General features: G+C 43.2%; 3 protein-coding genes across 8 annotated transcripts in view; all 3 read left to right on the top strand.

The window, feature by feature from the left end:
• LOC139379416 (cytochrome P450 11B, mitochondrial-like) overlaps positions 1–673 on the top strand; it is a 25,171-nt gene extending 24,498 nt beyond the window's left edge. The window contains exons 8-9 of the mRNA XM_071122230.1: positions 1–132; positions 365–673. The exon at positions 1–132 is cut by the window's left edge and continues 81 nt beyond it. Of these exons, the coding sequence (XP_070978331.1) occupies positions 1–132; positions 365–475 (243 nt within the window). The 3' untranslated portion in view covers positions 476–673. The remainder of the gene's footprint in view (positions 133–364) is intronic.
• Positions 674–876: 203 nt separating this feature from the next.
• The window catches only part of LOC139421251 (pyruvate kinase PKM-like), a 36,588-nt gene continuing 11,309 nt past the window's right edge, over positions 877–26,155 (top strand). The window contains exons 1-7 of one of the 6 annotated variants that reach the window (XM_071171998.1): positions 5,056–5,077; positions 11,375–11,389; positions 11,500–11,664; positions 22,340–22,377; positions 22,568–22,699; positions 23,614–23,800; positions 24,298–24,571. In XM_071171998.1, coding sequence (XP_071028099.1) covers positions 5,071–5,077; positions 11,375–11,389; positions 11,500–11,664; positions 22,340–22,377; positions 22,568–22,699; positions 23,614–23,800; positions 24,298–24,571 — 818 coding nt within the window. In that variant the 5' untranslated portion in view covers positions 5,056–5,070. Of the gene's footprint in view, positions 991–4,880; positions 5,078–11,374; positions 11,390–11,499; positions 11,665–22,339; positions 22,432–22,567; positions 22,700–23,613; positions 23,801–24,297; positions 24,572–26,155 lie in introns of those variants that run through there. The other 5 variants (XM_071171987.1, XM_071171954.1, XM_071171968.1 and 2 more) reach the window with 5 other exon arrangements.
• On the top strand, positions 2,468–3,106 carry LOC139419122 (uncharacterized protein in mobD 3'region-like). The gene has a single exon (XM_071169071.1). The coding sequence runs from the start codon at positions 2,468–2,470 to the stop codon at positions 3,104–3,106; it is 639 nt and encodes a 212-aa protein (XP_071025172.1).

Here is a 26,155-nt window from a genome sequence, read left to right as displayed (position 1 = left end):
TGGGGGACTCAGGAGTCTGGAGAGGGGCCTGGGGGTGGTGGAGGGTTCCGCTCCCTGGCGTTTGGATTCGGGGCCAGGCAGTGTGTTGGCAGGAGGATCGCTGAGAACGAAATGCAGCTGCTACTGATGCACGTGAGTGAAGGAGGGATGGAGGTTTGACAGAGAGGGAGATGAGAAAGCAAAGTGAAAAGGAAGAGAGGGATGTCAAAAAGGAGAGAATGATGTGAGAAGGAAAGACATGATGAGAGTGAAGAAGTGAAGTCTGGAGAAGATTAGTTGAATCTATGCTAATGAGTCCCACTTTCTCCTTCGCCTCCCCCCTTCCTACCCCTCATTTTCTATCCCTCTCTCTCCCTCTCTGTAGATCCTGTTGAGTTTCCGTCTCAGTGTGTCGTCTTCAGAGGAGCTCAGCACCAAATACACCCTAATCCTCCAGCCTGAAACCCCACCACGCATCACCTTCAGCACACTCTGACACACACCCACACCCCCCCCCCCCCAACACACACACATACACACATACACCAATCGTTTAACCAACCAAACAAATCAATCATTTTATCAATCTATTATACCAGGTAATCTCAATGAACTCACCAACAGCCTTACCATATAGTCCACATGAAAACATCAAATAATAATAAAGTCCTATTTCAGGTCAATGAAAAGGCCAGTGTTTTCTTGTTCATTTCTTTTTCAGATGTTGATTAAGATTTGTTACAGCGGGATAGATATACTTAGACATGAAGAAGATGAACTAATTTCACTCTCCCGAATCCAAATGGATTTCTCCCATCAAAAGCCGCAAACAATTATCAGAGATAATCGATGGTGTCCACAAGATGGCGGTAAAACCCACAGCAAAACTACATAAACAAATGATTGAAATGATTATTTCGCGAACCTGGTGCTATGCGCGTCTCCACATCCGCAAAGTTGTCTTCGTTGCTGCTGCCTGAAACTCACAGGTTGGTGTTGTTCTTCCTCTAGGTATATCTTTTAATTTGAGCTATTCAGTCTCTCTCTCTTTATTATTATACTTTTGTTTTACCACAGTTAGAATTCTGGAATATCTATGTCATTCGTTGTGAATGCATGCTGTTACAATAATTAGCTGAATCGCACAATTTCTGCAACCATTTCAAGTTAAACAAAAATAATACTACTCTGCCAGAGCTCTGCCAAGTTTAGGCTGCTAAACTCAACCGTGCGCCAATTCTTTCTACTTCAAAGGCCATGGTGACACATTGTTGACATACTTCTCAAAGGAAAGGAAGTTATTATGACAGTTTTGGTCAGTTTTAGTTAGTGATTAGTTCTATAACATTCTGTTCATCTCAATCCCTTTGCAAAGTCACTGGATGAGATAAATTGGATGATATGGGCTGAAACTGAAACCTCAGTAATAATGGTAACCCTTTAATTACAGGCCATCCTGTAAAATACTAGTTTAGGCCACTTGAAGAATGAAGTCAGGACTGAAATGATGGCTAATATATTAGGACTTGATGCCAAAGGCTGTGTTGCATCTAAATGTGCTCTATGTCATGTATTTTGACAGGGTGTTATGTCACATAATGTGTGCTATATGTATCTAGCTGTGTTCTGGAGTCCAGGGGAGTTGCTTCACAGTGTACATTCTCTCTAGTCAACTCCAGCACAAAGGTCTGTTTGTGTTCTGGCTACTGATTTACACCCTCTGTCTGTTGGCTTTACACCCTCTGTCTGTGTGTGTGTGTGTGTGTGTGTGTGTGTGTGTGTGTGTGTGTGTGTGTGTGTGTGTGTGTGTGTGTGTGTGTGTGTGTGTGTATGTGTATGTGTATGTGTATGTGTATGTGTATGTGTGTGTGTGTGTGTGTGTGTGTGTGTGTGTGTGTGTGTGTGTCTGTGTCTGTGTCTGTGTCTGTGTGGGTGTGGGTGTGTGTGTGTGTGTGTGGGGGCGTGTTTAACTATACTTGGGATCAGAAGTTCCCACAAGAATAGTAAACAAACTAAGACCAATGCAGTGGTGATTTTAACATGTACATCTTGGTGGTGCAAAGCCATGACCCAGCATCACTAAACAATGCATCAATCACATCACATCTCATTTGTCACGTGCACCGAATACAACAGTGAAATGCTTACTTACAACCAACAATGCAGTTTTAAGAAAATTCCTAAAAAAAGTAAGAGATAAGAATAACAAATAATTAAAGAGCAGCAGTAAATAACAATAGCGGGGCTATATACAGGGGGTACCGGTACAGAGTGCGGGGGCACCGGTACAGAGTGCGGGGGCACCGGTACAGAGTGCGGGGGCACCGGTACAGAGTGCGGGGGCACCGGTACAGAGTGCGGGGGTACCGGTACAGAGTGCGGGGGCACCGGTACAGAGTGCGGGGGCACCGGTGTGGTAATCACCTACAATGACGTAATCCATTGTGAACCCACTTACTTGTCCGGTCTCAGTCTGTGTGGAGCAGACATGGAGACCTCCTACTTGTCCAGTCTCAGTCTGTGTGGAGCAGACATGGAGACCTCCTACTTGTCCGGTCTCAGTCTGTGTGGAGCAGACATGGAGACCTCCTACTTGTCCGGTCTCAGTCTGTGTGGAGCAGACATGGAGACCTCCTACTTGTCCGTTCTCCGTCTGTGTGGAGCAGACATGGAGACCTCCTACTTGTCCGGTCTCAGTCTGTGTGGAGCAGACATGGAGACCTCCTACTTGTCCGGTCTCAGTCTGTGTGGAGCAGACATGGAGACCTCCTACTTGTCCGGTCTCAGTCTGTGTGGAGCAGACATGGAGATCTCCTACTTGTCCGGTCTCAGTCTGTGTGGAGCAGACATGGAGACCTCCTACTTGTCCGGTCTCAGTCTGTGTGGAGCAGACATGGAGACCTCCTACTTGTCCGGTCTCAGTCTGTGTGGAGCAGACATGGAGACCTCCTACTTGTCCGTTCTCAGTCTATGTGGAGCAGACATGGAGACCTCCTACTTGTCCGGTCTCAGTCTGTGTGGAGCAGACATGGAGACCTCCTACTTGTCCGGTCTCAGTCTGTGTGGAGCAGACATGGAGACCTCCTTGACAGAGACAGAGAGAAGAGAGAACGTGCGAGAGGGATAGAAAGCAGTTGCTTCGAGAGGTTTCTCTAAGTGATTGATAGTTGGTATTCAGCAGTCATAAAAGTATGCCTTATTTACTTTGAATAACTACTAAAATAGCGATTTTGTCACAACTTAGGCAGCAGCTCCATAGATATGATATGGTGGCATGGAATTAAATAATAAAGTCATCAAATAAAACAAATATTTTACTAAAGTAAAGTATTGTGAATAAATGACCGTTAATAAGTGATAAGCAGTAAGGGGCAGTCACTATCATCATGGGACTAGTATTGTTTTATTCTGTGTTGTTACAGAATTCAACCCACATAATGCATAGTGCATTTAATGTCCATTTTTTTAAATTGAAACCGAAAACCATGATTATTTTTTAAAATAAGGAACCGAAACCAAACTGACCTCAAAAAGCACTATTTGCTCAGCGCTTGAGTCCCCACAAGGTTAGTTAAACAAGACTGTGTGTGTTAATTAGTGTGTGTGTGTGTGCGTGTCTTGATCCAAGTCCAGATTTTTCTTCCTGGTTACCCATGTTGGTTTACAATGAGCTGTACAGGTATAAAGACACAGTACAGTATAATGTCTGTGAACAGTATCTCCATTGACAAAGCCTATCTACTGTGTTTATAATCCTTCAACTACCTTGTATCAGACTGAAGATCACATTAGCCTTCTTCAGTTCTCAGATAAGTGTAGTTCGGCAAAACACATTCACAATCACACATACAGTACATACAGCATCTGTGAAGGTCAAGTTGCAGGGCTGCAAGTCAACAATGATGAACTTACCGGGTTCAATCACAGTCACCAGGATCTGTGAATGGGCCAGAGATGCATAATGTCAGTGACACAGTCATTATCTAGTTGTCTTGGCACCTAGAGAGCTAGGAGGAACACATTGGCAGACCTGTATTACAAGACTCTCATGATATCACCACTGACATTCAGAAGTTTAGAAGAGATGACGAGAGATGACATTGAGATGACATTGAGATGACAAAAAGATGATGAGAGATGACATAGAGATGACATAGAGATGATGACGAGATGACATAGAGATGACGAGATGACATAGAGATGACAAAGAGACAACAAAAAGATGACGAGAGATGACATAGAGATGATGAGAGATGACATAGAGATGACAAAGAGATGACGAGAGATGTAAAAAAAAAAGTGTTGCACCAACCACTCACCCTAACCCTGACCTTAACCCTGACCTTAACTCTGACCTTAACCCTGACCGTAACTCCAACCTAACCCTGACCTTAACCCTGACCTTAACCCTGACCTTAACCCTGACCGTAACTCCAACCTAACCCTGACCTTAACCCTGACCTTAACCCTGACCTTAACCCTGACCTTAACCCTGACCGTAACTCCAACCTAACCCTGACCTTAACCCTGACCTTAACCCTGACCTTAACCCTGACCGTAACTCCAACCTAACCCTGACCTTAACCCTGACCGTAACTCCAACCTAACCCTGACTTTAACCTTAACCATCACCATAGCCCCCTAACCCTGACCCTGACCTTAACCCTGACCGTAATCCCAACCTAACCCTGACCTTAACCATCACCGTAACCCCCTAACGCTGACCGTAACCCCGACCTTAACCCTGACCGTAACCCCAACCTAACCCTGACCTTAACCCTGACCGTAACCCTAGATGAAGAAAAACAAAAACATGTGATCAATAGTGAAAAAGTCACTGACTATCACATGATCATCCAGGCTGACATCTGTGTCAAAGGGAGTGGACACTGTGAATGGTTACAGTAGATTGGGCTGAGGGGTGTAGAGAGGAGGGGGAGAGGGAGGGAATTTGTGAAAGTACAGAGATTGAGCACTGACTGAGAAAAAGACAGACAGACAGACAGACAGAGAGACAGAGAGAGAGGACTGGACAGACATATAGAGGTGATAGGATAGTACAGTTGGAGTTTGACAAAGCTTTGGGTCAAGATGGGAGGTAAGTCTGTAGAGCTGCTAGCATACGGGAGGGAGGTTAATCTTTAAACTTCTCCGTTAATGCAATAGAATATTGAAATGTTACCTGGCTAAAAGATTAAAGCTTAAATAGGTTAACCCACACTCGCCACTTTCTGATGCTATAGTGACCACATTGGAGTTGATGTCTTTCAGACATTCTACCTTGACTCAAGATCAGGTGGAACAGAATCTTCTACAGTGGTTGTACATCTATTCTCTTTTTAGTCGCTGCCTGATGAAAACCTTGTAATTTAGTCGATGTGTTATTGTTTTTACCTTTATTGAAAGTGGTAACACTCAGTGTACTCTGAACATTTCAGGACCAAGAAAATGTATGTAACATTTTTATTTAAATTAGCTTTGCATGTTCGTTAATGGGAAAAATATGGTCTTTTTTTAATTTCCTGAAAAGTTGATATTTTGGAGATCAGACAGAGACGTTTTATTCCAAGGTCATATGACTCATAGAAGTCACTGATGCAAAGCAAGTTTTCTACAGTCCTCAGCAGAATGTTTCTAGTCTGCTTATCATCATTCAGGAAGCATCAAGCGTAATATCGTAATAATTTTATTGTATGAATTTTGGTTGTGTTGTAATAGTTATTGTTGGTTGATTGGTGGTTAAATGTTGAGGGCTGTGTACCAGAACTAGGCAGTTAGATTTGCATTGCCAGGAGTTGACCCAGAGCACAGTGGTGGCTGGTCAGGATAACCTAAGGTTCATTGACTGTCCTGACTGTCCTGACTGTCCTGACTGTCCTGGCTGGCTGGCTGGCTGGCTGGCTGGCTGGCTGGCTGGCTGGCTGGCTGGCTGGCTGGCTGGCTGGCTGACTGACTGACTGACTGTATTTATTTAGACTGACTGACTGACTGACTGACTGACTGACTGTATTTATTTATTTAGACTGACTGACTGGCTGGCTGGCTGGCTGGCTGGCTGGCTGGCTGGCTGACTGACTGACTGACTGACTGACTGTATTTATTTATTTAGACTGACTGACTGACTGTATTTATTTAGACTGACTGACTGACTGACTATTTATTTATTTATTTAGACTGACTGACTGACTGACTGACTGTATTTATTTATTTATTTAGACTGACTGACTATTTATTTATTTATTTATTTATTTATTTATTGCCTTATCTTCCTCACACATATAACACTTTTTCAGCTAGTGTCAGTATGTCCTGTCCACACACCCAACCATATCTCTCCTCTATGGAAAGCATGCACTGATCTGTACATTGCAGCACAGTGTTGGGACCTAATCTCAGCCTTACAGTCAGCTAGAACAGGTGTCTGTTTTGGTCAGTAACAAGTTTCTGTTTGTGAGTGTGTGAATTAGTGATGGGGCTAAAAATTGATACAGTTACATATCGCAATAATAGTGGTGGAAGATATTATATCGATATTTGACTCCATGTATTGTTTAATAAAACATTTTTGCTTATCTAGCACTAGTTGGCAGTACCAGCGTCAAAACTCAGGTATTTTTCATCCTATCGCTTGTTCTCCATTTTCTTTTTAAATAGAGAGCCAACATGTTTCAGCATGACTGATCAAAATTCATTTTCTGATGCTCTCTCTTGTCCCTCTGCAGCAGACATAGTGAGAAATATGTTTGGAACCTCAAATCACAATAAAACTGCAGTATCTAATCGCAATACATGTAGAATCGTGAGAATCACAATACATATCGTATCGGCACCTAAGTATTGTGATAATATCATTTCGTGAGGTGTGTGTGTGTGTGTGTGTGTGTGTGTGTGTGTGTGTGTGTGTGTGTGTGTGTGTGCAATGTGTCAGAGGTAGAGCTCTGTGGAACACTTAATAATGTGTGAGGGAGAGGGAGATGGAGAGTGTGATAGAGGGGATGGAGGGAGAGAGAGATGGAGAGAGAGAGAGATGGAGAGTGTGATAGAGGGGATGGAGGGAGAGAGAGATGGAGAGAGAGAGAGATGGAGAGCGTGATAGAGGGGATGGAGGGAGAGAGAGATGGAGAGAGAGAGAGATGGAGAGCGTGATAGAGGGGATGGAGAGAGAGAGATGGAGAGAGATGGAGAGCGTGATAGAGGGGATGGAGGGAGAGAGATGGAGAGAGAGAGAGATGGAGAGTGTGATAGAGGGGATGGAGGGAGAGAGAGATGGAGAGAGAGAGAGATGGAGAGCGTGATAGAGGGGATGGAGGGAGAGAGATGGAGAGAGAGAGAGATGGAGAGTGTGATAGAGGGGATGGAGGGAGAGAGATGGAGAGAGAGAGAGATGGAGAGTGTGATAGAGGGGATGGAGGGAGAGAGATGGAGAGAGAGAGAGATGGAGAGTGTGATAGAGGGGCTGGAGAAAGAGAGCACCGGGCCTAGACATCCCACAGGACACATACACACAGACTGACAAGCACATCATAAACCTCAACAAGCTCAGAGGTCTCTCTCCCCCGTGCCTCCCTTGCTCTCTCTCTCTCTCTCTCTCCCCCCGTGCCTCCCTTGCTCTCTCTCTCTCTGTCTCTCTGTCTCTCTCTCTGTCTCTCTCTCTCTCTCTCTCTGTCTCTCTCTCTGTCTCTCTCTCTCAATTTCAATTTCAATTCAATTCAAGGGGCTTTATTGGCATGGGAAACATGTGTTAACATTGCCAAAGCAAGTGAGGTAGATAATATACAAAAGTGAAATAAACAATACAAATTAACAGTAAACATTACACATACAGAAGTTTCAAAACAATAAAGATATTACAAATGTCATATTATACATATATATATATACAGTGCCTTGCGAAAGTATTCGGCCCCCTTGAACTTTGCGACCTTTTGCCACATTTCAGGCTTCAAACATAAAGATATAAAACTGTATTTTTTTGTGAAGAATCAACAACAAGTGGGACACAATCATGAAGTGGAACAACATTTATTGGATATTTCAAACTTTTTTAACAAATCAAAAACTGAAAAATTGGGCGTGCAAAATTATTCAGCCCCCTTAAGTTAATACTTTGTAGCGCCACCTTTTGCTGCGATTACAGCTGTAAGTCGCTTGGGGTATGTCTCTATCAGTTTTGCACATCGAGAGACTGAAATGTTTTCCCATTCCTCCTTGCAAAACAGCTCGAGCTCAGTGAGGTTGGATGGAGAGCATTTGTGAACAGCAGTTTTCAGTTCTTTCCACAGATTCTCGATTGGATTCAGGTCTGGACTTTGACTTGGCCATTCTAACACCTGGATATGTTTATTTTTGAACCATTCCATTGTAGATTTTGCTTTATGTTTTGGATCATTGTCTTGTTGGAAGACAAATCTCCGTCCCAGTCTCAGGTCTTTTGCAGACTCCATCAGGTTTTTTTCCAGAATGGTCCTGTATTTGGCTCCATCCATCTTCCCATCAATTTTAACCATCTTCCCTGTCCCTGCTGAAGAAAAGCAGGCCCAAACCATGATGCTGCCACCACCATGTTTGACCGCGGGGATGGTGTGTTCAGCTGTGTTGCTTTTACGCCAAACATAACGTTTTGCATTGTTGCCAAAAAGTTAAATTTTGGTTTCATCTGACCAGAGCACCTTCTTCCACATGTTTGGTGTGTCTCCCAGGTGGCTTGTGGCAAACTTTAAATGACACTTTTTATGGATATCTTTAAGAAATGGCTTTCTTCTTGCCACTCTTCCATAAAGGCCAGATTTGTGCAATATACGACTGATTGTTGTCCTATGGACAGAGTCTCCCACCTCAGCTGTAGATCTCTGCAGTTCATCCAGAGTGATCATGGGCCTCTTGGCTGCATCTCAGATCAGTCTTCTCCTTGCATGAGCTGAAAGTTTAGAGGGACGGCCAGGTCTTGGTAGATTTGCAGTGGTCTGATGCTCCTTCCATTTCAATATTATCGCTTGCACAGTGCTCCTTGGGATGTTTAAAGCTTGGGAAATCTTTTTGTATCCAAATCCGGCTTTAAACTTCTTCACAACAGTATCTCGGACCTGCCTGGTGTGTTCCTTGTTCTTCATGATGCTCTCTGCGCTTTTAACGGACCTCTGAGACTATCACAGTGCAGGTGCATTTATACGGAGACTTGATTACACACAGGTGGATTGTATTTATCATCATTAGTCATTTAGGTCAACATTGGATCATTCAGAGATCCTCATTTAACTTCTGGAGAGAGTTTGCTGCACTGAAAGTAAAGGGGCTGAATAATTTTGCACGCCCAATTTTTCAGTTTTTGATTTGTTAAAAAAGTTTGAAATATCCAATAAATGTCATTCCACTTCATGATTGTGTCCCACTTGTTGTTGATTCTTCACAAAAAAATACAGTTTTATATCTTTATGTTTGAAGCCTGAAATGTGGCAAAAGGTCGCAAAGTTCAAGGGGGCCGAATACTTTCGCAAGGCACTGTATATATATACAGTGTTGTAACAATGTACAAATGGTTAATGAACACAAGGGAAAATAAATAAGCATAAATATGGGTTGTATTTACAATGGTGTTTGTTCTTCACTGGTTGCCCTTTTCTTGTGTCAACAGGTCACAAATCTTGCTGCTGTGATGGCACACTGTGGAATTTCACCCAGTAGATATGGGAGTTTATCAAAATTATATTTGTTTTCGAATTCTTTGTGGATCTGAGTAATCTGAGGGAAATATGTGTCTCTAATATGGTCATACGTTGGACAGGAGGTTAGGAAGTGCAGCTCAGTTTCCACCTCATTTTGTGGGCAGTGTGCACATAGCATGTCTTCTCTTGAGAGCCAGGTCTGTCTACGGAGGCCTTTCTCAATAGCAAGGCTATGCTCACTAAGTTTGTACATAGTCAAAGCTTTCTCTCTCTCTCTCTCTCTCTCTCTCTCTCTCTCTCTCTCTCTCTCTCTCTCTCTCTCTCTCTCTCTCTCCCCCTCTCTCTCTCTCTCTCTCTCTCTCTCCCCCTCTCTCTCTCTCTCTCTCTCTCCATCTCTCTCTCTCTCTCTCTCTCTCTTTCTCTCTCTCTCTCTCTCTCTCTCTCCCCCTCTCTCTCTCTCTCTCTCTCCATCTCTCTCTCTCTTTCTCTCTCTCTTTCTCTCTCTCTCTCCCCCTCTCTCTCTCTCTCTCTCCATCTCTCTCTCTCTCTCTCTCTCTTTCTCTCTCTCCATCTCTCTCTCTCTCTCTCTCTCTCTCCCCCTCTCTCTCTCTCTCTCTCTCTCCCCCTCTCTCCCCCCCTCTCTCTCTCTCTCTCTCTCTCTCTCTCCATCCCTACCTCCCTCCCTCCCTCCCTCTCAGGGCTAGACCACCTCCCAGGACCAGCATGTTTGTCAGCTCCCTCTCTCTCTCTCCCCCCCTCTCTCCATCTCTCTCTCTCTCTCTCCCCCTCTCTCTCTCTCTCTCTCCATCTCTCTCTCTCTCCCCCTCTCTCCCCCTCTCTCTCTCTCTCCATCCCTACCTCCCTCCCTCCCTCTCAGGGCTAGACCACCTCCCAGGACCAGCATGTTTGTCAGCTCCCTCTTTTCCTTCCCACCGTTTATTTCATAGTTTTAATGTCTCCATTATTATTTTACAATGTAGAAAATAGTACAAATAAAGAAAAACCCTTGAATGAGTAGAGTTGTCCAAACTTTGACTGGTACTGTATATTCATTACATGTTACATGTTTTTAATGGATGGATTGCATTTCTATAGGCCCATAAGAGCACTCACCCAGGTCTCAAAGCACTTGACCTTGAACTCACCTCCTCCACCACCAGTCTAGAGCAACACCAACTAGGGTCTCGATTCAATCCGTCGCTCTGAAGACCTGCACTACAGCGCAATAGAAATTTAAAGGCAATGTTTCCGCGTTCGCCGAGACTGCATTCACAGTAAACGGTGTATACGTCGGCTCAATAGGAAATGACCTTTACCTTTAAATCGTGCTACAGATTGAATGGAACCCCTGTTACTGTACTGTAGGGTTTGTTTGTAAAGACACCAGCACCCAGACAGACTGTGCATCTGATGTGTGTGTTCAATTAAAACAGACTCCAAATTATAACCATTTGTCAGATTGCTTCTTGTCTCCAGAATGTCACTGTATATGATTTCCATGTCAGGTTGTAAATGTCATGTAGTGGCCAGTCACAGCATCTGTCCTGTATGGCAGTATGTTGCATGTCACGTGACGTTAGCCCCCTCCCCTCCCCACACACACACACACACACACCCTCTCTTGAATGTCACTGTTCAGAATGCTGCATGTTAACCTTCTCCAACCTTAGTTCTGTTAGTCTGAGGCCATCTCTCTCTCTCTCTTTCTCTCTCTCTCTCTCTCAATTCAAAAGGTTTACATTACCAAAGTAAGTCGAATAGACAACAAACAAAAACGGAAATAAACCATCAGAAATTAACAGTAAACATTACGCTCACAAAAGTTTTAAAATAGCATAGACATCTTTCTCTCTCTTAGCTCGTATCAGACGTTACTCTGACGTCATGCCCCTCCCAGACTCCTTCATCCAGAAGCAGCAGCTGGACGCCAGCATGGCCGACACCTTCCTGGAGCACCTGTGTCTGCTGGACATCGACCAGGAGCCAATCACAGCCCGCAACACAAGCATCATCTGCACCATCGGTGAGTTAAATAACGAATCATCTGCACCACGTGTCAGAACTCATTCCACGGAGGCCTGAGTGTCTGCGAGCTTTCGCTCTACCCTTGTACTTGATGGATGAATTAAGGTCACTAATTAGTAAGGAACTCCCCTCGCCCGGATGTCTAGGTCTTAAGTGAAAGGAAAAAACAAAAACCTGCAGACACTCAGCCCTCCGTGGAATGAGTTTGACACCCCTGATCTACGCCATCGGTGGGTTAAATAGCCAATCAGCTACACCATAAGTGAGTTAAATATCCAATCAGCTGGATCATTGGTGAGTTAAATAACCACTTCTGCACCATAAGTGAGTTAAATATCCAATCAGCTACACCATCGGTGAGTTAAATAGCCAATCAGCTACACCATCAGTAAGTTAAATAACCCATCAGCTGCACCATCAGTGAGTTAAATAACCAATCAGCTGCACCATCATTGAGTTAAATAACCAATCATATGGACCATCAGTGAGTTAAATAACCAATCAGCTGCATCATTGGTGAGTTAATTAACCCATCAGCTGCACCATCAGTAAGTTAAATAACCACATCTGCACCATCAATGAGTTACATAACCACATATGCACCATCAGTGAGTTAATTAACCCATCAGCTGCACCATCAGTAAGTTAAATAACTACATCTGCACCATCAGTGAGTTAAATAACTACATCTGCACCATCAGTGAGTTAAATAACCAATCAGCTGCACCATCAATGAGTTAAATAACCAATCAGCTGCACCATCAATGAGTTAAATAACCACATCTGCACCATCAGTGAGTTAAATAACCAATCAGCTGCACCATCAATGAGTTAAATAACCACATCTGCACCATCAGTGAATTAAATAACCAATCAGCTCCATCATTGGTGAGTTACATAACCACATATGCACCATCAGTGAGTTAAATAACCCATCAGCTGCACCATCAGTGAGTTAAATATCCACATCTGCACCATCAGTGAATTAAATAACCAATCAGCTCCATCATTGGTGAGTTACATAACCACATATGCACCATCAGTGAGTTAAATAACCCATCAGCTGCACCATCAGTGAGTTAAATATCCACATCTGCACCATCAGTGAGTTACATAACCACATATGCACCATCAGTGAGTTAAATAACAAATCAGCTGGATCATTGGTGAGTTAAATAACCAATCAGCTACACCATCAGTGAGTTAAATATCCAATCAGCTGCACCATCAGTGAGTTAAATATCCAATCAGCTGCACCATCAGTGAGTTAAATAACCACTTCTGCACCATCAGTGAGTTAAATATCCACATCTGCACCATCAGTGAGTTAAATATCCACATCTGCACCATCAGTGAGTTAAATATCCACATCTGCACCATCAGTGAGTTAAATATCCACATCTGCACCATCAGTGAGTTAAATAACCACACCTGCTACACCATCAGTGAGTTAAATAACCACTTCTGCACCATCAGTGAGTTAAATATCCACATCTGCACCATCAGTGAGTTAAATATCCACATCTGCACCATCAGTGAGGTAAATATCCAATCAGCTGCACCATTGATGAGTTAAATAACCAATCAGCTGCACCATCAGTGAGTTAAATAACCAATCAGCTGCATCATTGGTGAGTTAAATAACCAATCAGCTGCACCATCAGTGAGTTAAATAACCAATCATATGGACCATCAGTGAGTTAAATAACCAATCAGCTGCATCATTGGTGAGTTAAATAACCCATCAGCTGCACCATCAGTGAGTTAAATAACCACATCTACACCATCAGTGAATTAAATAACCCATCAGCTGCACCATCAGTAAGTTAAATAACCACATCTACACCATCAGTGAATTAAATAACCCATCAGCTGCACCATCAGTAAGTTAAATAACCACATCTACACCATCAGTGAATTAAATAACCCATCAGCTGCACCATCAGTAAGTTAAATAACCACATCTACACCATCAGTGAATTAAATAACCCATCAGCTGCACCATCAGTGAGTTAAATAACCACATCTACACCATCAGTGAATTAAATAACCAATCAGCTCCATCATTGGTGAGTTAAATAACCACATCTACACCATCAGTGAATTAAATAACCCATCAGCTGCACCATCAGTAAGTTAAATAACCACATCTGCACCATCAATGAGTTACATAACCACATATGCACCATCAGTGAGTTAATTAACCCATCAGCTGCACCATCAGTAAGTTAAATAACTACATCTGCACCATCAGTGAGTTAAATAACCAATCAGCTGCACCATCAATGAGTTAAATAACCAATCAGCTGCACCATCAGTGAGTTAAATATCCACATCTGCACCATCAGTGAGTTACATAACCACATATGCACCATCAGTGAGTTAAATAACCCATCAGCTGCACCATCAGTGAGTTAAATATCCAATCAGCTGCACCATCAGTGAGTTAAATAACCACTTCTGCACCATCAGTGAGTTAAATATCCACATCTGCACCATCAGTGAGTTAAATATCCACATCTGCACCATCAGTGAGTTAAATATCCACATCTGCACCATCAGTGAGTTAAATATCCACATCTGCACCATCAGTGAGTTAAATAACCACACCTGCTACACCATCAGTGAGTTAAATAACCACTTCTGCACCATCAGTGAGTTAAATATCCACATCTGCACCATCAGTGAGGTAAATATCCAATCAGCTGCACCATTGATGAGTTAAATAACCAATCAGCTGCACCATAAGTGAGTTAAATAACCATATCTGCACCATCAGTGAGTTAAATAACCACATCTACACCATCAGTGAGTTAAATAACCCATCAGCTGCATCATTGGTGAGTTAAATAACGACATCTGCACCATCAGTAAGTTAAATAACCCATCAGCTGCACCATCAGTGAGTTAAATATCCACATCTGCACCATCATTGAGTTAAATAACCAATCAGCTACACCATCAGTAAGTTAAATAACCCATCAGCTGCACCATCAGTGAGTTAAATAACCAATCAGCTACACCATCGGTGAGTTAAATAACCCATCAGCTACACCATCGGTGAGTTAAATAACCAATCAGCTACACCATCGGTGAGTTAAATAACCAATCAGCTACACCATCGGTGAGTTAAATAACCAATCAGCTCCATCATCAGTGAGTTACATAACCACATATGCACCATCAATGAGTTACATAACCACATATGCACCATCAATGAGTTAAATAACCACATCTACACCATCAGTGAGTTAAATAACCAATCAGCTGGATCATTGGTGAGTTAAATAACCAATCAGCTACACCATCAGTGAGTTAAATAACCCATCAGCTGCACCATCAGTGAGTTAAATAACCACATCTGCACCATCAGTGAGTTAAATATCCCATCAGCTACACCATCAGTGAGTTAAATAACCCATCAGCTGCACCATCAGTGAGTTAAATATCCACATCTGCACCATCAGTGAGTTAAATAACCAATCAGCTACACCATCAGTGAGTTAAATAACCGCTTCTGCACCATCAGTGAGTTACATAACCACATATGCACCATCAGTGAGTTAAATAACCAATCAGCTACACCATCAGTGAGTTAAATATCCAATCAGCTGCACCATCAGTGAGTTACATAACCACATCTGCACCATCAGTGAGTTAAATAACCAATCAGCTGCACCATCAGTGAGTTAAATATCCAATCAGCTGCACCATCAGTGAGTTAAATATCCAATCAGCTGCACCATCAGTGACTTAAATAACCACTTCTGCACCATCAGTGAGTTAAATATCCACATCTGCACCATCAGTGAGTTAAATATCCACATCTGCACCATCAGTGACTTAAATAACCACTTCTACACCATCAGTAAGTTAAATAACCCATCAGCTGCACCATCAGTGAGTTAAATAACCAATCAGCTACACCATCGGTGAGTTAAATAACCAATCAGCTACACCATCGGTGAGTTAAATAACCAATCAGCTACACCATCGGTGAGTTAAATAACCAATCAGCTACACCATCGGTGAGTTAAATAACCAATCAGCTCCATCATCAGTGAGTTACATAACCACATATGCACCATCAATGAGTTACATAACCACATATGCACCATCAATGAGTTAAATAACCACATCTACACCATCAGTGAGTTAAATAACCAATCAGCTGGATCATTGGTGAGTTAAATAACCAATCAGCTACACCATCAGTGAGTTAAATAACCCATCAGCTGCACCATCAGTGAGTTAAATAACCACATCTGCACCATCAGTGAGTTAAATATCCCATCAGCTACACCATCAGTGAGTTAAATAACCCATCAGCTGCACCATCAGTGAGTTAAATATCCACATCTGCACCATCAGTGAGTTAAATAACCAATCAGCTACACCATCAGTGAGTTAAATAACCGCTTCTGCACCATCAGTGAGTTACATAACCACATATGCACCATCAGTGAGTTAAATAACCAATCAGCTACACCATCAGTGAGTTAAATATCCAATCAGCTGCACCATCAGTGAGTTACATAACCACATCTGCACCATCAGTGAGTTAAATAACCAATCAGCTGCACCATCAGTGAGTTAAATATCCAATCAGCTGCACCATCAGTGAGTTAAATATCCAATCAGCTGCACCATCAGTGACTTAAATAACCACTTCTGCACCATCAGTGAGTTAAATATCCACATCTGCACCATCAGTGAGTTAAATATCCACACCTGCACCATCAGTGACTTAAATAACCACTTCTACACCATCAGTAAGTTAAATAACCCATCAGCTGCACCATCAGTGAGTTAAATATCCACATCTGCACCATCATTGAGTTAAATAACCAATCAGCTACACCATCGGTGAGTTAAATAACCAATCAGCTCCATCATCAGTGAGTTACATAACCACATATGCACCATCAATGAGTTACATAACCACATATGCACCATCAATGAGTTAAATAACCACATCTACACCATCAGTGAGTTAAATAACCAATCAGCTGGATCATTGGTGAGTTAAATAACCAATCAGCTACACCATCAGTGAGTTAAATAACCCATCAGCTGCACCATCAGTGAGTTAAATAACCACATCTGCACCATCAGTGAGTTAAATATCCCATCAGCTACACCATCAGTGAGTTAAATAACCCATCAGCTGCACCATCAGTGAGTTAAATATCCACATCTGCACCATCAGTGAGTTAAATAACCAATCAGCTACACCATCAGTGAGTTAAATAACCGCTTCTGCACCATCAGTGAGTTACATAACCACATATGCACCATCAGTGAGTTAAATAACCAATCAGCTACACCATCAGTGAGTTAAATATCCAATCAGCTGCACCATCAGTGAGTTACATAACCACATCTGCACCATCAGTGAGTTAAATAACCAATCAGCTGCACCATCAGTGAGTTAAATATCCAATCAGCTGCACCATCAGTGAGTTAAATATCCAATCAGCTGCACCATCAGTGACTTAAATAACCACTTCTGCACCATCAGTGAGTTAAATATCCACATCTGCACCATCAGTGAGTTAAATATCCACATCTGCACCATCAGTGACTTAAATAACCACTTCTACACCATCAGTAAGTTAAATAACCCATCAGCTGCACCATCAGTGAGTTAAATATCCACATCTGCACCATCATTGAGTTAAATAACCAATCAGCTACACCATCAGTGAGTTAAATATCCACTTCTGCACCATCAGTGAGTTAAATAACCACATCTGCACCATCAGTGAGTTACATAACCACATATGCACCATCAGTGAGTTAAATAACCACATCTACACCATCAGTGAGTTAAATAACCAATCAGCTACACCATCAGTGAGTTAAATATCCAATCAGCTGCACCATCAGTGAGTTACATAACCACATCTGCACCATCAGTGAGTTAAATAACCAATCAGCTGCACCATCAGTGAGTTAAATATCCAATCAGCTGCACCATCAGTGAGTTAAATATCCAATCAGCTGCACCATCAGTGACTTAAATAACCACTTCTGCACCATCAGTGAGTTAAATATCCACATCTGCACCATCAGTGAGTTAAATATCCACATCTGCACCATCAGTGACTTAAATAACCACTTCTACACCATCAGTAAGTTAAATAACCCATCAGCTGCACCATCAGTGAGTTAAATATCCACATCTGCACCATCATTGAGTTAAATAACCAATCAGCTACACCATCGGTGAGTTAAATAACCAATCAGCTCCATCATCAGTGAGTTACATAACCACATATGCACCATCAATGAGTTACATAACCACATATGCACCATCAATGAGTTAAATAACCACATCTACACCATCAGTGAGTTAAATAACCAATCAGCTGGATCATTGGTGAGTTAAATAACCAATCAGCTACACCATCAGTGAGTTAAATAACCCATCAGCTGCACCATCAGTGAGTTAAATAACCACATCTGCACCATCAGTGAGTTAAATATCCCATCAGCTACACCATCAGTGAGTTAAATAACCCATCAGCTGCACCATCAGTGAGTTAAATATCCACATCTGCACCATCAGTGAGTTAAATAACCAATCAGCTACACCATCAGTGAGTTAAATAACCGCTTCTGCACCATCAGTGAGTTACATAACCACATATGCACCATCAGTGAGTTAAATAACCAATCAGCTACACCATCAGTGAGTTAAATATCCAATCAGCTGCACCATCAGTGAGTTACATAACCACATCTGCACCATCAGTGAGTTAAATAACCAATCAGCTGCACCATCAGTGAGTTAAATATCCAATCAGCTGCACCATCAGTGAGTTAAATATCCAATCAGCTGCACCATCAGTGACTTAAATAACCACTTCTGCACCATCAGTGAGTTAAATATCCACATCTGCACCATCAGTGAGTTAAATATCCACATCTGCACCATCAGTGACTTAAATAACCACTTCTACACCATCAGTAAGTTAAATAACCCATCAGCTGCACCATCAGTGAGTTAAATATCCACATCTGCACCATCATTGAGTTAAATAACCAATCAGCTACACCATCAGTGAGTTAAATATCCACTTCTGCACCATCAGTGAGTTAAATAACCACATCTGCACCATCAGTGAGTTACATAACCACATATGCACCATCAGTGAGTTAAATAACCACATCTACACCATCAGTGAGTTAAATAACCAATCAGCTGCACCATCAGTGAGTTAAATAACCAATCAGCTGGATCATTGGTGAGTTAAATAACCCATCAGCTGCAACGTCAGTGAGTTAAATAACCACTTCTGCACCATCAGTGAGTTACATAACCACATATGCACCATCGGTGAGTTAAATAACCACATCTACACCATCAGTGAGTTAAATAACCAATCAGCTGGATCATTGGTGAGTTAAATAACCAATCAGCTGCACCGTCAGTGAGTTAAATAACCCATCAGCTGCACCGTCAGTGAGTTAAATAACCACATCTGCACCATCAGTGAGTTACACAACCACATATGCACCATCAGTGAGTTAAATAACCAATCAGCTGGATCATTGGTGAGTTAAATAACCAATCAGCTGCATCGTCAGTGAGTTAAATAACCCATCAGCTGCACCATCAGTGAGTTAAATAACCACATATGCACCATCAGTGAGTTAAATAACCAATCAGCTGCACCATCAGTGAGTTAAATAACCAATCAGCTCCTCAATTGGTGAGTTAGATAACCAATCAGCTCCATAATTGGTGAGTTAGATAACCACATCTGCACCATCAGTGAGTTAAATAACCAATCAGCTCCTCAATTGGTGAGTTAGATAACCAATCAGCTCCATAATTGGTGAGTTAGATAACCACATCTGCACCATCAGTGAGTTAGATAACCAATCAGCTCCTCAATTGGTGAGTTAGATAACCAATCAGCTCCATAATTGGTGAGTTAGATAACCACATCTACACCATCAGTGAGTTAAATAACCAATCAGCTGCATCATTGATGAGTTAAATAACGACATCTGCACCATCAGTAAGTTAAATAACCACATCTGCACCATCAGTAAGTTAAATAACCCATCAGCTGCACCATCAGTGAGTTAAATAACCACTTCTGCACCATCAGTGAGTTACATAACCACATCTACACCATCAGTGAGTTAAATAACCAATCAGCTGCATCATTGATGAGTTAAATAACGACATCTGCACCATCAGTAAGTTAAATAACCACATCTGCACCATCAGTGAGTTAAATAACCAATCAGCTGCACCATCAGTGAGTTAAATATCCACATCTGCACCATCATTGAGTTAAATAACCAATCAGCTACACCATCAGTGAGTTAAATAACCACTTCTGCACCATCAGTGAGTTACATAACCACATATGCACCATCAGTGAGTTAAATAACCAATCAGCTGCATAATTGGTGAGTTAGATAGCCAATCAGCTACACCATCAGTGAGTTAAATAAATCAAATCAAATCAAATGTATTTAAATACAGTGCCTTGCGAAAGTATTCGGCCCCCTTGAACTTTGCAACCTTTTGCCACATTTCAGGCTTCAAACATAAAGATATAAAACTGTCTTTTTTTGTGAAGAATCAACAACAAGTGGGACACAATCATGAAGTGGAACAACATTTATTGGATATTTCAAACTTTTTTAACAAATCAAAAACTGAAAAATTGGGCGTGCAAAATTATTCAGCCCCCTTAAGTTAATACTTTGTAGCGCCACCTTTTGCTGCGATTACAGCTGTAAGTCGCTTGGGGTATGTCTCTATCAGTTTTGCACATCGAGAGACTGAAATGTTTTCCCATTCCTCCTTGCAAAACAGCTCGAGCTCAGTGAGGTTGGATGGAGAGCATTTGTGAACAGCAGTTTTCAGTTCTTTCCACAGATTCTCGATTGGATTCAGGTCTGGACTTTGACTTGGCCATTCTAACACCTGGATATGTTTATTTTTGAACCATTCCATTGTAGATTTTGCTTTATGTTTTGGATCATTGTCTTGTTGGAAGACAAATCTCCGTCCCAGTCTCAGGTCTTTTGCAGACTCCATCAGGTTTTCTTCCAGAATGGTCCTGTATTTGGCTCCATCCATCTTCCCATCAGTTTTAACCATCTTCCCTGTCCCTGCTGAAGAAAAGCAGGCCCAAACCATGATGCTGCCACCACCATGTTTGACAGTGGGGATGGTGTGTTCAGGGTGTTGCTTGTACGCCAAACATAACGTTTTGCATTGTTGCCAAAAAGTTCAATTTTGGTTTCATCTGACCAGAGCACCTTCTTCCACATGTTTGGTGTGTCTCCCAGGTGGCTTGTGGCAAACTTTAACCGACACTTTTTATGGATATCTTTAAGAAATGGCTTTCTTGCCACTCTTCCATAAAGGCCAGATTTGTGCAATATACGACTGATTGTTGTCCTATGGACAGAGTCTCCCACCTCAGTTGTAGATCTCTGCAGTTCATCCAGAGTGATCATGGGCCTCTTGGCTGCATCTCTGATCAGTCTTCTCCTTGTATGAGCTGAAAGTTTAGAGGGACGGCCAGGTCTTGGTAGATTTGCAGTGGTCTGATACTCCTTCCATTTCAATATTATCGCTTGCACAGTGCTCCTTGGGATGTTTAAAGCTTGGGAAATCTTTTTGTATCCAAATCCGGCTTTAAACTTCTTCACAACAGTATCTCGGACCTGCCTGGTGTGTTCCTTGTTCTTCATGATGCTCTCTGCGCTTTTAACGGACCACTGAGACTATCACAGTGCAGGTGCATTTATACGGAGACTTGATTACACACAGGTGGATTGTATTTATCATCATTAGTCATTTAGGTCAACATTGGATCATTCAGAGATCCTCACTGAACTTCTGGAGAGAGTTTTCTGCGCTGAAAGTAAAGGGGCTGAATAATTTTGCACGGCCAATTTTTCAGTTTTTGATTTGTTAAAAAAGTTTGAAATATCCAATAAATGTCGTTCCACTTCATGATTGTGTCCCACTTGTTGTTGATTCTTCACAAAAAAAGACAGTTTTATATCTTTATGTTTGAAGCCGGAAATGTGGCAAAAGGTCGCAAAGTTCAAGGGGGCCGAATACTTTCGCAAGGCACTGTAGCCCTTCGTACATCAGCTGATATCTCAAAGTGCTGTACAGAAACCCAGCCTAAAACCCCAAACAGCAAGCAATGCAGGTGTAGAAGCACGGTGGCTAGGAAAAACGAAAAAATCAGCTGCACCATCAGTGAATTAAATAACCTTTTGTTTTGTGTAGCTTGTGTAGGTAAACCCATGTGACTCAGTTGGTAGAGCGTGGTTCTTGCAATGCCAGGGTTGTGGTTTAGATTCCCACGGGGAACATGAACAAAGAAAGTATGAGAATCAATGCACTCATGTCTGTCTGGATTAGAGTGCCTGCTTAACAGTATAGGTAGGCCTTCTAATTCTTTCACTATGGCCACGCAGAGTTGACCTAGGGTAGAACTGTATGGGCTAGGGGTTGGAGCTCAGTAGATCTAGGTTGGTGTGGTGTTGGCTGGCAGGCTGGGTATTGGTGATTGGCATCCCACTGACTGCACTATTGATGATGTATCAAAGTGGATTGATTGACCAATAAACTGCTGGACAACCCATGGTCTCTGTTATCTCTTGTTCTCTCTCTCTTTCAGGGCCTGCGTCTCGCTCCATCGCCAAACTGCAGGAGATGGTGAAGGCAGGAATGAACATCGCTAGACTCAACTTCTCTCATGGCTCTCATGAGGTTTGTTTGTCTCTGCATAACCTGTCTCGCAAGTAATCACTGATCTGACACAACTATCAATCATATCAGTTTAGTAACAGCTATTCTCTCTCTGTCTCTCTCTCTCTCTGTCTCTCTCCCTGTCTCCCTCCTTCAGTACCATGGTGAGACCATCAAGAACATCCGGGAGGCGGTCGAGACCATAACCACTGACCCTTTATATTACAGGCCGGTAGCCATCGCCTTGGATACCAAAGGCCCTGAAATACGCACAGGCCTGGTTCGAGGGGTAAGCCAGCATTTCATCACTACTTAACATTCTATCCAATGGGCTTACATTCCCTACATCCCGACTGGTCAGTAGTCCAGTTTAGGGTGAGGGTCAACAGACCAGGAGAGTGTGACCCGTGTTGACTGACCATGCTGGTTGTTTTGGGGGTGTTCTATCCTGGACACAGACACAGATTGTGCAACAGTATCAACAGTAGTGAGAAAGAAGCTTTCTCAGCATCAGAACAGGTGTTTGGGCACCAGAGGAGGCTGGTGGGAGGAGTTATAGGACAGGCCCATTGTAATGGCTGGAATGGAATAAATGGAACGGTATCAAACACATCAAACATATGTACACCACATGTTTGACTGCGCCCCATTTATTCCATTGCAGCCATTACAATGAGCCTGTCCTCCTATAGCTCCTCCCACCAGCCTCCTCTGTTGGGCACTGATCTGTTTGTTATAGCACCAGTCCTGCCAATGGAAAGTTCAATATACTTTAGAAATTATAAAAACCTAGTTTATGGTCTGCTACATTCTATGTGTTCTATGTGTGAGGAAGATAAGGCAATGTCTTGTGTGTGTGTGTGTGTGTGTGTGTGTGTGTGTGTGTGTGTGTGTGTGTGTGTGTGTGTGTGTGTGTGTGTGTGTGTGTGTGTGTGTGTGTGTGTGTGTGTGTGTGTGTGTGTGTGTGTGTGTGAGACACAGAGCTGGAGGCACGTCTACATGCCATTTCTTGCTAGCTCTGACTGTCCTGATAGCTACTTTACTGAGGAAAAGTTTTACTTACTATATGACTGTGATGCGTGGTTGTCTCACCTAGCTATCTTAAGATGACTGCACTCACTGTAAGTAGCTCTGGATAAGAGAGTCTGCTAAATGACTGAAGTTAAGATGTGTGTGTTATTTTGTGTTTCTCTGTGTGTGTAGACTGCAGAGCAGGAGGTGGAGCTGGAGCGTGGGGCCAGTGTGCGTGTGGTGACAGGGGAGGGGGACAGGGACAGTACGGATGGGAACGTCATCTGGGTGGACTACCCCAGTCTGCCTCAGGTCCTGGAGAAAGGAGGAAGGATCTATATCGACGACGGACTCATCGGACTAAAAGTCCTGGAGACAGGTAACACATCATTTAACACACACACACATTCTCACACACACACACTCACACACACACGTTCTCACACACACTCTCACACACACACTCACACACACACACACACTCACACTCACACACACTCACACACACGCACACACACATATTGCATCTAAACACATTACTGGAGATACAGTGTTGGTGCAGTGGTTCTTCCTTTAAAGGTTTTGACTTTATGTTGCGACCGTTTGTGGTAGATGGTGGCATATTGTGGTAAATTGCGTCATTCTGGCAACAATGGCTGACACTTAAATAACGTGCCATAGAATTCTGTGGCATCCCGCAAGCTGTGCTGCAGTATGCCGCTACTTTTAAAGGAAGAACCACTGTACATGATCATACTGCACAGTCCTGGAGATAGACAAGCCATAAACAACTATAAACAAATAAACATTCTCTACTTCTGTCTCATGATCTGTTCTCATGACCTCCCTCCCTTCTCTTCCTCTCCCTCTCTCCAGGTCCAGACTGGGTGGAGGCACTGGTAGAGAGTGGAGGTGTTCTGGGCAGCCGTAAGGGGGTCAACCTGCCGGGGTGTGACCTGGTGGACATGCCCGCTGTGAGTGAGCGTGATGAGGGGGACCTGAGGTTCGGCGTGGCCCAGGGGGTGGACATGGTGTTCGCCAGCTTCATCCGCTGTGGCCAGGATGTCAGGGAGGTCCGACGGGCCCTGGGGCCCTTCGGAAAGGGCATCAAGGTGGTCAGCAAGGTGGAGAGTCGCCAGGGAGTACATAAGTGAGTGTGTGTGGAGGAGAAGAGAGAGAGGAAGAGACACACACAGAGTCAACAACATGAATATATTAACTTTCATTGAATGAGTTGCTTTACAGTCTCAGATTTACACATGAACAGCACGTATCTTCAGCCTCAGTACCTGTCGTTGCCCTTGGAACCACATGACTCATTCCTTATCTACAGTGATAAGATTCTATAATCTACAGAAAGACAAGACAAGCATACTCCTGAATTATTTTCCCCCTTTATTTAACGAGGCAAGTCAGTTGAGAACAAATTCTTATTTACAATGAAGGCTTAGGAACAGTGGGTTAACTGCCTGGTTCGGGGCCAGAATGACAGATTTTTGCCTTGTCAGCTCAGGGATTCGATCTTGCAACCTTTTGGTTACAAGTCCAACGCTCTAACCACTAGACTAGCCTCCCCAAGTTGAATGCTCTACCAGCTAGAATAGAGGAAGTATTCAGAGTAGGAGATCTGAAAATGTTTGTTGTTGTTGTTGACCAGATACTATGCTATTTCACAGTAAACAAATGATCAACTGACTCAGCATGCTTATAGGTAAGGACATTCAACATGTACGGCACAGAGACAAATAACTCCTGATTGGCTGAGATAAATTGATACTAAAAATATTGTGGGAGCTGTTTTGTTAGTCTTCAGTGCAGCTTTTAACATTATTGATCATAATGTTCTGCTGGAAAAACATCTGTGTTATTGTTAGGTATGTGTAACTGGCTGTAAGCGAGTCAGGAGCAGGAGAGCAGAAGTTGGGCAGCCAAAGGAGCCTTTTATTTTGGTGAACAAAACACACGGCACTAAGAACACTAAACACAATATGGGTTGACATAACCCAGCGCAAACCAGTCTAGCGTGCACATACACGAAACAACAAATGATTCCACACACAGACATGGGGGGAACAGAGGGTTATATACACGTCTAATACTGAGGGAATTGAAACCAGGTGTGTAGGAAAACAAGACAAGACAAATGGAAAAATGAAAGGTGGATAGGCGATGGCAAAAAAGCCGGTGACGTCGACCGACGAACGCCGCCCGAACAAGGAGAGGAAGCGACTTCGGCGGAAGTCGTGACAGTACCCACCCCTTGACGCACGGCTCCAGCAGCTTGCCGACACCGGCCTCGGGGATTACCCAGAGGGCGAGGTACAGGGCGGTCCGGATGGAGACGGTGGAACTCCGTTAGCATTTTAGGGTCCAACACGTCCTCCACCGGAACCCAGCATCTCTCATCCGGACCATATCCCTCCCACTCCACGAGGTACCCGACGCCTCGAATCCAGTATGGAGCGAACGGCGTATGCCGGGGGCCCCTCGATGTCCAGAGGGGGCGGAGGAACCTCCCGCACCTCAAACTCCTGGAGCGGGCCAGCCACCACCGGCCTGAGGAGAGACACATGGAACAAGGGGTTAATAAGGTAATTGGAGGAGAGCTGTAACCTGTAACACACCTCGTTCAGTCTCCTCAGGACTTTGAATGGCCCCAGAAACCGCGGACCCCGCATCCGGCAGGGCAGGCGGAGGGGCAGGTTTCGGGTCGAGAGCCAGACCCGGTCCCCCG

Source organism: Oncorhynchus clarkii, chromosome 2 (assembly GCF_045791955.1).
Source record: "Oncorhynchus clarkii lewisi isolate Uvic-CL-2024 chromosome 2, UVic_Ocla_1.0, whole genome shotgun sequence".
In the NCBI taxonomy this organism is placed as follows: Eukaryota; Metazoa; Chordata; class Actinopteri; order Salmoniformes; family Salmonidae; genus Oncorhynchus; species Oncorhynchus clarkii.
Note: the sequence above shows the minus strand (reverse complement) of the source record. Positions and strands in the feature narration are given on the sequence as shown.